Genomic DNA, 12,237 nt, shown 5'->3' on the forward strand with positions numbered 1-12,237 from the left:
GATAATGGTTTTTACACAAGATACAAAATAAAGGGAGAGAGAAAACCCATGTTCGGAATAACCTGTGTGTATGAACCGCTCCTGCTTTAATCAGATCAAGGGCATTAGGTTGGAACTTCATGCGGACCAAATAATGGCTTTACATTCACTATAGAAATGATGTTTACTAATCATTTCTTATCCTATAGAGTGGCTATATGCAAAACCCTTTTGTATGTTGCAGAGGGAACTCCTAGAAGAACATCCATGGCTCAGCACACATTAATCACAACCACTGGATGTAGAAAGAGCTTACCATACTAAGGATGTCAGGAACACATATGGTTATGTGTGAAGAAGAATGAATAATTCTAGAAAAGGCTACACATTATTTCAGTATGTTTGTCCTTAGTGCAGAGCTCATAAACATTTAGTACATTGTTTGCACCACTTTGGCAATCTGTTGCAAAATGGAATTTAAATGAATGAAGTAAATTATAAAACCTTACAATGGAAAACTAATATACTGAAATAGAGTTACCAGAATACTAAGAAACAAAGACTAGTTTTTTTATCAATGCTTTATATAACATTATCTCACAAAGTGTTTATTAATTACCATAATTTCAAATTAGTGATTTGCACAAGTAATATTTCAAAATATCTTCAATATTAATAATAGTATAATATAAAAATATATATTGTGATTTTTCTTGGTACATTGTCTCCAGTACCTTTGCAAACATCACTGTGATCTGTTACCTACCTGTTAATTGGTGAAAATGCTTTATTACAGTGAGAAGAAAATGCAAAATTATGTTCTCAAGACCTAGTTCTTGCCTCTGAATTGAATAATAAGAGATATCTCTCTGAACCAGCTATAAACTTTCATGACCAAAAAAATGTCAATATGCCATTTAGGAAAGCACTCCAGGATTTAATATGAAGCATTTTACTTTCACATCTAGTTAATTTCAAATTACAACTATCATAAAATAGGGAAAGTATCAGTAAAAATTTATAACAGTAAATTTATATACTACTGAATTATGTCAATGATTTCTCCTAAAGTTTGAAGTCAGTTGTGATGAATACTTCCCTTAAATACATTTTTTTAAGAAACAGAAAATCACACATTGGTGTTTCCCCATTTACATCATGATCATATGAAGATATCCTAAGAAAATTGATTGGAACTATAAATTGTAATCATTGTTTTAAAACTAAACAGAAAATAACCAAGAAAATAAACACTATTCTAATACATATTACCTTTACTTGAATGACATATTTCTTGTTAAATCTATTTGAAATTCTATAGATACTAAAAAATATTTCATTGAAATTATCTCTATTCCTTATGTGATGCTTTTGAGAACTCCTAAAATATAGCCTAAATCTATTAATTTTATATAGAATTATGAATTATTTGGGGATTTAATCATTAGTGTGGCATGAGAAGACATGGAAGAGACAAAAATAAGTTTAATACTTTAGTTGAGTGATGAATCTTCTCTATTATTTAACTGTTTTATTAGCAATTCACTCAAATATATTCCCTTATCAATTTTCTGTCTAACTGTATTTAAGCAGTCATCCCTTCAAAAATATGTTGTGAGAACTATAATAATTGACTGCAGTTATTATTGCTATTTTTTAAAAATTATACATTGATTTTGAAGACAGGACACCAAAAAAATTGATGAAACCATTTTCTTATTTATGGTTTCTAAGCCCCTCTAATGTTAAAACATTCCTACTTCCTGTGATGATATCAGTTCAAAAGGGATCCTCTATAGATAGTATCAAAAGTGATGCTCAGAAAGATCCCAAAATGTAGAATGTTCATACCTTTTTACATTCTTTTCTAGGCTGAACAGGACAATGGCCATCCTCTTCCTGCCTTTGCCAGTCTACATATTGAAATACTGGATGAAAACAACCAGGCCCCCTATTTCACAATGCCCAGCTATCAAGGCTATATCCTGGAATCGGCCCCAGTGGGAGCAACCATTTCTGAAAGTGTCAATTTGACCACCCCTCTAAGAATTGTGATTCTGGACAAGGACATAGAAGATGTAAGTTAAATGTAAATTTTGCTCATTTTGTTAACGCATCTCTTGTTATACTTAATGTCAATAGGAAATATTATAAAAACATAGTTACATAAACTATGGGATAGAGAAAAAGTGTAAATGACAGTATTAGTTTTATCATTTAACTCTATATCAAGGATAATATTTGAAAAGTATGTTAGATTTGAATTCAGCAGCTGTTTTTTTCTTGGTTTATAAATATTCAGTAGAAGGTAGAAAATCTGTTTCTTTTGAAGTTTGCTAAATTATCAGGGCATTCATTTATTAATATGGGTTAAAAACTGTTCAATTAATATGGGATAAAATTTGCTAACAGGGAAACATAATTGAACTATGCAATGAGTGTAAAGAATCATGCTGGCAGCTCTGGATGCAATTCAGGGGACTTCTCTGACGGTACACTACAGAAAAAGCATTCAGGGACAGCTGACTCGCTTACACTTCTGTCAGTGGCTATGTTGATGCTAACTCTCCTCCATTCCACCCATCATTGTCCTGTGTTTCTCTGGTACTGACACTAGCCACACGAGTGGGAAATGGGGCTGACTGGCTAGATCACAGTGTTTTCCTTCCTTAGCCAAAGTAAGTGCCATGAATAGTAGACAGAAAATCTATACCAGGCCAGTCAGAGTCCTCCCAAGAAATGGAAGAAAAAAAATGGAGCTGGAAGACTTTAGAATCATGCATTAAAGAAGTGGAAATGAATCTAAAGCCATTGTAGCCAAGTTTGCTGACATGGAGAAAATCCATTATCAGTGGACAGAATGAAGCCAGTCAGGTAAAGAGAAGAATCCTGTGGGGTTCCTGGTTTGTTTGTCTTTATTATGATTTTCCCAAAGCTATACCAATTCTAAAAATTTTTCCTTTGATTCTGTGACCACTACAGCATTTTCCAACATATGTTTTCTAAGAAAAACGTATTGTAAGTTTGATTTCTATCACATTCAATGTAAGAATGTCCTGATCAGTAATTTCTCCCTCTCTAATAGCATTGTCCAATAGAATTTTTGTGATGATGATTTTTTTTTAAGAGAGACAGGGGAAGGAAAAAGAAAGGGAGATAAACATCAATGCGAAAGACACATTGATTGGTTACCTCTCACACACTCCCAACCAGGGACCAGGCCTGCAACCAGGCTTGTGCACTGACTGGGGGAATAGAATAGGCAATGTTTTGCTTTGTGTGATGATGCCCAACTAAGTGAGCTACACCAGTTAGGGCAATGAAAATGTTCTGTAGCTCCACTATTCAATATGGTAGCATATGTGGCTAGGGAACACTTGAAATGTTACTAGGCTGAAACCATAATTTTAACATTTTGTTTAATTTGAATTAATTTAAATTCAAATAATCACACATCACTAATTGGGCAGCACAGCTATAGAATGTCCCTGGGATCTCATTACATGGAGCTTTATCATCAGTTTAATTAAGACTATACTACCAGATTCTTTTCTCCTTCTAGAAAAATAAAGGTTAAAATTGTGTTCTAAGGGACTTTAGAAAGGACAGCAAGGTGTTGCTGAGGTGGGTGAGGGGAACCCCTGGATGTAAAACCTTTGGAAAACACTACCTAGAATTCTACTCATGGAGATTTAATGCCAGTTAACCTCTTAAATGTTCTGAGCTGTTTCCAAGGGGTGGGGCAACATGCTGTGGTCCTTAGGAGTTTGTACTGTAGAGTTAGTCAGCCTGGGGTCTGATGCTTGGTTGTACCATGTGATAGCTGTGTGATACTGTGAGACTCATAGTCACCAGTTGCCCCCATTTCATTCCATCATCTGGGATCCAAAAGGTATATGGTTGTGATCCCTGCTTCCTTGGCCTGTTCCTGCATCTGGGGCTGCTGGGAATGGGCTTAGAGAGAAAATTTTCCTTAGATGATGCCATATATTGAGATAGTAGCATGATTAATATGTTGTGTAAAAAATGTCAAGTACTTAAATAATGTGTCTCTGGCCATTTGCTTATTCTTTGAGCCCATCATTTTTCTAAAATTATCTATAGTGAATGATTTTCATTTGGTTCCCAGAAAGTGAACAAGTATATCTAATTCCAAAATGACAAAGGTTTCTATATCATATATAGCTTCTATATATCTATAATTTAAATAAGTTCATAGAATTAGAATACCTAACATCTACATGAAATTTCTAATGATATTGAATTAACTGTTTCATAATATGGCATATTCTTTTGTTGGAAAACTAACTCTTAGTGCTTCACACTGAATTAAAAACAGCCTTCTTGTAACTCATCCATTATTCCTCATATTTCTCATTTGATAGCACGTAGAATAAATCTACAAAATGGTCACTAATATGTTTGAAGATGGGTTTATGTCCTTCTTAATCATCTCTTTTTCCAGGTCAAGCACTCTTTGTAAAAATAAAATATGGTTATTATGAGGTTATTTGAAGATCTAAATAAACAACAATAACAAGAAAACCCAAGGCCCTTTTCAGTCACAGGCAAGAATTTTACTATATGGTAAATTTTTGCTGATCTTCAGTCAGAATTAGTGAAACTAATCAGAACAGAGACAACAGAGTTAAGAATATAGACAGAGGCCATTCACCTTAAGGGGGTGTGAGCAACAGAAACGGAGGATAAGCACCTGGCACAAAAAGAGAAGCTTTCATGATAGGAAGTGGCTCTCCTGAGCGGCTTCCAGAGCAGCCACAACTGAAAGGCAAATGTCAAGAAGAGGTTAGACTTAGATTTATTGGTCTAAAACTCAAGTGGCGTTCCTTCTTTCAAATCGGTGGGAAGCAAGACAAAGTTTTAAGAAATAGTAGCAGGAATTGATTAGTTGTGTTATCAGCAATAAGTAATTTGAATCAGAAGGAATAGAAGGATCATAGAGAAACTGAAAAGAAGTAAACAAATTATATTTACTAATGTTCCTTTTCTACAGATTTATAGATATAAACATATACATGTGGAACATATATATGAATTATATGTTGTATAATTCTCCTTAGTTTCAAAATAGTTTAGATTATAGATAGAATAGGAAAGGGTCAAGATTTTTTAACAGTCATGTCTGAGATGACCAGGTTTTCAGTGGCAGAATCACTAAAAATTGAATATTTAATTCTGGTTATAAAAATATAACAAAGGATAATAACAGATACTGCACATTGACTTTAGGAAGGCACTGATTCACTTAAAATTTCATATCATTTCACATCCCTGTATATAGTGTTATTATTTTAAAATAAAGGTATCTTTGAAATGTAATATAATATAGTCTTAAAGATATAATACATTTTTATGTTTTATGAAGATTGTCACGCTATCATGTATGTTATATCTGAATACTAAGGAATAAAATATTCCCTGTAAAAATATTGTTAGTTTAAATATACTAGAAAAATGTTTTTTTATGGCATACAGCATATCTATGTTTCTGGTCATTGATATTCACATTTTTTATTTCATATTTAATTTGCACATAGGTCCCACCTGGTGGAGTTCCTGTAGGTACTAGGTTTTGATTTTGTCTGTTTTGTTAATTGCTGTGGTTTGATTCTGTGTTCTTTTCCTATTCTACTAAAACAAGTAGGCAACTACTCATTCTCATTCATAAAGATGTCTACAACTACTTTAAATATATATGTATATAGGTATACATTAAATTATTTACATTATATTATTGGTTATAGTAGTATGAAATTTTATAGAATCCAAATTGCATGTAACTTAAGGATTAATTATTAAATATTCTTTTAGTTCTTGACAAACATTGATAATTCATCACTGCATTCTTTCTGAACAATTTTAAGCTTGAGGTGAACCCTTTTGAATAAGGTACTTCAGACAATCACTATCAACTGATACAAACTGGCAGATAAAATTAACTTTTTGCCATTTGGTATTATGCTTTGTAATTTGTGTGCACATAAGTATGCATACATATATATGTATATATGTACACATTTCTGTGCTGTATGTGCATATATATGAGGATGCATTTAATATTGTGTGTTTGATATTTTGATTCCCACTCAAAAACAAAAATTGATTTTAAATGCATTAGACTATTCATATTTAAACATATTTTTTCTACTCTATATGATGAAATTTAAAAACTTTACATTCAAATCTTTGTTTACCTTTGGTTTTGTATATGTGTTTGTTTTGTATTCATATTTTTTGTGCTGTGAGTGAATATGACTTTATTTTACCTTCCAGAAAATAATACACAAATCAATGATATAATATGTAATGTTTTGGTTTATACTGAATGTAGAGTTTAGAGTAAAATGGTATTACCTTATGTCAGGGAGAAAAAGAATATTTATTAATCAGTCTTCTGTATACAAATTGATTTAGAAAACTAACACTTATTTTCAGTAAATTTATAGACACAAGACTACATAAAATTTACTGTCCCTATTATAATGTTAAGCCAAAGCATTATCTGTCCCGTATGTCATAAATGTCATACTTAAAACTAGTATTATCCTTATAAAGAAACCTAAAATATTAATTTTGAATAGTAATTGGCTGAACATTTCCCATTCTGCCTTCTTAAATTCTGGTACTACAAGAAATTCACAGGTATCCACCAATAGCATCAATGTATAAAATATAGATATAAAAGGTTACTATTTTACCTATTCATAAACTTTAAAAGCTGTATTTTAATCAGAGATTAACTATGCAGAACATACTAGAATGTACTAAATATGCACTGTACAATATTAGCTTTATGTATTATGTAAAAATAGCAGCTACATAAAACAAATAAGCTGCTCTTCTTGGAAATGCTCTTTTTGTCTCTAGCTAGTTATTATAATGAGTTCAAGAAACTTAGACAATTAAATTATCAAGCCTTTACTCTTTCTGGTTATCAGTTATGAGAGAGCCTTTTTATAGAGTCCTGGTGTTTATATCACTTTCAGAAGGGAAACATATGACAAAGGAAATCTGTGGCTTTCATAAGTTGGTAAAATGAATGGTGTTTTTGCAAAACCATATCAAATTATAGTTGTACATAGATGTTGGTTCACAACTCACCACACTACGGCATTGCATTATCATAATACTGGACATTAAAAAATGCTTAAAACATATGCTTATGCAGATGAATATATCTAACAAATTTACTAACAGAGGCTACAGTTGAATGGGAGAAAATAAATTGAGAAAGGATTAGTCATAAAGTAGAGAATGGCTGAAGGATTTGAATAAAGAGAAAGTAAGTATTGGTAAAAAAGTCACAGATCAAAACTTAACTTGGATTAATCATAGTGTATGGGGATGAGTAAAGGCAGCTGTGTTCCTCAGATGATTGTTAGATGTGCAGAGAGCAGGAAAAAAAAAACCCTATGAATTTGAAAATATAACGATTCCTAAAATCAAGGATACATACTAAGAAAGGGCACTCATACTTATTTAGTTTTTATTAACTGAAACTGCATGCTAACACTTCTGATCACTTAAAAATAATTAAATTTTATATAATTAATGTACAACAAAAGAATCTTCAAAATGTGATTCAAAATACATTTATTTGTAAATATTATACAATTTTATTTTCTAAATAAATAATTTAACTTTGTATTAACTAACATATTTGATTAATCAAAATACCCCATGTTCCAACTATGCTGAACAATTTGAGCAATGACAAAGAAATAAAAACAATGAAATGCCTATTTGAAAATATCAGTGTAAATCTTCTTGACATTTTATATTTCTTTTTGTTAGTATTTATTTGTTTATTTATTTATTTATTTTTAGAGAGAAGGGAAGGGAGGGAGAAAGAGAGGAAGAGAAACATCAATGTATGGTTGCCTTTCATGCATCCCTTACTGGAGAACTGGCCTGCACCCCAGGCACGTGCCCTGACTGGGAATTGAACAAGCAACACTTTGGTTTTCAGGCCCGTGCTCAGTCTACTGAGCCACACTGGCCAGGGCCATATTTTTTTAACAATTTTGATTATTCTGTAACTAGGCCAATAGAAATTTTATGTATTATTAGCTTTTATTATTCTAGGATAAATGTAGTATACTGACACATCAAAACCATGAACATAGCTTCATAGAAACCACCATGCTATATCTAAGTAATAGCCGATAATGAGATATTATGAACACAGTTGGTGTCAGGTTCAAATAAAACCATTTATTTCAAAGTTATTTGAAATAAGTACATATTGAAATTTAAGATAAGTAAAGTATATGGTGGATCAGATTGTGCCCACTTTTTAACATAGCAGTATATATTTCAAGTTCTCACTTCCACACAGAAATTTTTTAAACCAGAGTTCTATTTTTTCTCAAATTAGCATGTATTTAATGATTATAAGCTCTCTACTTTGCTCTCAGCCCTTGATACCAGATCTAGAAAAACAAAAATCTGACAGATGTCTATTAAAAATCTGACACTCCACATTACACTATGCATAATATTTTAAAAGTCGACATAATATATAAAAGTACCTTATCTTCCTGTATCATCCCTTTTGGCTATTCTTATAGCCTTCTTGATAAGTCCACTCTGTCATAATAACCCCTTTATTTGCCCACCTGCCTTCCTATTTCACTATTCAGAAACCAATTCAAGACTTCCTATTTACATCTCTGTTCTTCCTCTGTTAATTGTACTGCTGCAGTTAACGCCTTCTCTCTCAGGGATGGCGATCAGATTGTGGAGGATTTCCAACTCTCAGTTAATTATCTCCCTTTAGAACTTTTGCAATCCCTTGTTTATGTAGATATTTTATTCTAGGCTTTTTTTATCAGATGTGTTTAATTCATATATTTTCAATCTAATCATCTAAAATATTTTAATTAAGTTAAATATTTTTCCCCTTAGAGAATCTTAACATTAAAATAAGAATCTTAACAACATTTAAAATTAAAATAAGAAAGAGCAAGGATATTTATAGGTAACAAATTATACATAACTAATTTTATTTTTATTTTACACTAAACATAGGAACAGTATAGTAATATGCATATGTGAAGATTACTACAGCTAAAACTCTCTGCCTCAATTTTCTTTCTTTTTTGTATTTATTTCTTGTTTTTTTTAGCTCAGTGAACTTTTGAAAACTACTGCTATTAAATAAAAATAAAAATATATTTAATTGATTTTTTCTGTTCTTTCTTCTTACTTTAATTTTACATTAATTTTACTAGTACTTATTTTATTTGTTTTCCACAAAATGAATCATTGACATTTAGATAGCTTAGCTTAATTATGGTAAATATTTATTAAACTCTCTTCTTTTTTCTTTAGAAATCCTTAATAGAGTTATGCTTATTTTGTAATGAACTTGAAAATATTACTTTTCAGGTACTTAATTAATAAGTGTCTTAATTATTTAACATTTTGAATAATGGCTTTTTCTTTTTTTTCAAAGACAAAAGACCCAGAGGTTCAGCTTTTTCTGAATGATTATACTTCAGTGTTCACCGTCACGCAGACTGGAATCACTCGTTTCCTCACCTTGCTTCAGCCAGTGGACCGGGAAGAACAGGACACTTACATCTTCTCGGTAAAGTGATTTTTTTATATATATATTATATATATAGATATATTTTGTATATAGATTATATATACATGATATATAATATATAGTATATATTTATATATAAAATATATTATGTAAAGTTTTGTATATATGTAACATAAAGAGATGTTGGTTTAAAACTGAGAAGTCAATTATTTGATAGGAAAAGGTAATATGTTCAAGTAATACCATAGAGAATATCAAAAATTTTAAAAAAATCAAATGGATATTTCCTCCATTTGTTTATACATTTGCTTAGCTATGTGACCATTCTTTCCAAAAATTTAACTTTTGAGATGAAAACAAAAATATGGGAATTTTATTTACCATATACTCACAACTGACTTAAATTGAGATAGTATAAATTAGAATCCACAATGTAAACAATTCTTTTCTAAACTGTGTTTTATTTTATTTTTACTATTGCATTTTTAATTCTGAGACATTTCTGGTTGTCACTACTGTGAGGGGGTGTGGGTAGATAGCAAGAATGCTGCCCAACATATTATAACAATCTTACAATACACAGGACAGCATCGCTTCTCCCCAATGAATAACTATCTGGCTCAAAAAGTCAGTACTACTGAGAGGGAGAAATCTTAAGTTACTGAAGAAAACAAGGAAGGGCTATTAAAAGCTATGATCTCAAGTTTCTGAAACAGATTTTATTAAGATATTGGGTTGGCCAAAAAGTTCATTATGTTTTTCCATAAGATGGCTCTAGCAATGCTTAGTTGTGTTTAACGTCGTTTGAAACAATTTCGTTAGATTGTATTGTGACAGCTGTCATATTTGTGTGCATTTTTTAAAAAATCATCAAAATTGGTGAATTTTTGTGCAGCCATTTTAATCCTGATGATAGAAGAAAATACACAACACTTTCGGCATATTATACTTTACTAATCCACTGAGCCACAGGAGCCTGGGCAACATATCTAGTGCACCTACTCTCTTGACTGATTTTTTGGCTGTAAATGCAACTATTTAATTATATACAAAATATGTAAAAGTGGAAATGTTTTCCTATTAATTTTTTTAAAAATTAAAAAGTAGTTAACTCCTTAAAATCAGCAATGTTATTGGCCACTTTAAGCCCCTTTACAACATTTTACACATTAACTTATTTAAAAGTTGGTTTGAATTGAATACATTGAAAATAAATAGAATCCTTTATAATTGCTTCTTAGCACATTAAAACACTTTGATTATATATACTATTATAATTTTATTAATTTCTTTATTGACAAGATATTTTAGTCCCCTTTTAAAAGTGTGACATATAAAAAACTTGAAAGAGTGAATTCTGTACTGCTTACGTTTGCATGACTTCTCTAGTAAATATATTTTTTCACCCCCAAAGATTACAGCCTTTGATGGTGTGCAAGAAAGTCAGCCAGTTGTTGTCAATATTCGAGTGATGGATGCAAATGATAACACTCCAACCTTCCCTGAAATATCCTATGATGTCTACGTTTATACAGATATGAGTCCTGGGGATAGTGTCATACAGGTAACTACTCCTGTAACAGGATATACTCCAATTAGTTGTGTTCATGGGCATCACATAATGCATTGGTTAAGAATTGCTTAGACAAAGAGAAATGAATTCCAGACTTAGTATGTGACATATCTAGCTTTAAAAGCTTTAAGTATGTACTTAATTTTTTATATAAAAGTATATCTGTGTGCATTTAAAGTACAATTAACTAGATATTAGCTGCAATAGCCACTTGGCCTGCTTAGACTGGATTTTTTAAAAATTTAGTATACTGACTATATTTAATAAATGTAATGAATGTATTGACTACACTAAAGTTTCAAATGTTAGGACTACAGTTTCACACTTCAAGTTATATGGGACTATTTCAGAAATGCTTAAGTTTCCTTTGGTGATAAATACAAAGGACTATGTTAGTAAATTGGTAGAAAATACTATTAAACATCGGTTACTTGGACATAAAATGAAATCATTCATTACAGCAGGAAATATTAAGATTACATAGTAAATGTTACCTTTGAAAATGTAAAAATCTTGCAAAATCTTTATCCTTAAATCATCTTATTTTTATCATTAACTACACTTACTACACTTAAATAAATTGTAAATTACCTCAAAATTGTTTTTGTATCCTGAATATTCTGAATATTATCATAAAGAAGTAATAATATTCTTCCTTGAGGAGTTTTAGAAATCTGGAGAACAGGTGCCTTTAGGACCTTCCAAACTGGCAGTACATCAAAATTATCTAGTCAGCTGTTTAATAATATGGATGACTAAGATTCATTTCAAGGTTCCTGGATCTGAAGCTCTATGAGTAATACTTAGACAATCACTCTTAAAATAAAAAAGAAAGAAAGAAAGAAACTTTAAATAATTCAGTTACCCAGTCCTATAAAGACCATTTGATCAAAATTTTCCTCTAAATTCCAGAATCACACTTAAGTTACTCTCAGGCCATGAAAGCCCATGATTCAATATATTATTTAGAGCATTCAAATGGCTCCAAATTATACTAAATTTTATGTATTGTATATAGTATGTAATACTATATAATAAATAGCATGTTTCTATGAAATACCTATATAAAATGTGATAGTATAGCATATAATACGTTTGTATGTCTACATAT

At 30.9% G+C, this 12,237-nt stretch overlaps 1 protein-coding gene across 1 annotated transcript in view; it reads left to right on the plus strand.

Annotated features, from left to right (window-relative positions):
* Positions 1-12,237, plus strand: part of PCDH15 (protocadherin related 15) — a 782,416-nt gene that overhangs the window by 463,018 nt on the left and 307,161 nt on the right. The window contains exons 12-14 of the mRNA XM_045842279.1: positions 1,851-2,057; positions 9,458-9,592; positions 10,968-11,117. Of these exons, the coding sequence (XP_045698235.1) occupies positions 1,851-2,057; positions 9,458-9,592; positions 10,968-11,117 (492 nt within the window). The remainder of the gene's footprint in view (positions 1-1,850; positions 2,058-9,457; positions 9,593-10,967; positions 11,118-12,237) is intronic.

This window comes from Phyllostomus hastatus, unplaced genomic scaffold (assembly GCF_019186645.2).
Source record: "Phyllostomus hastatus isolate PE091 unplaced genomic scaffold, TTU_PhHast_1.1 phas_contig_38, whole genome shotgun sequence".
Lineage (NCBI taxonomy): Eukaryota > Metazoa > Chordata > Mammalia > Chiroptera > Phyllostomidae > Phyllostomus > Phyllostomus hastatus.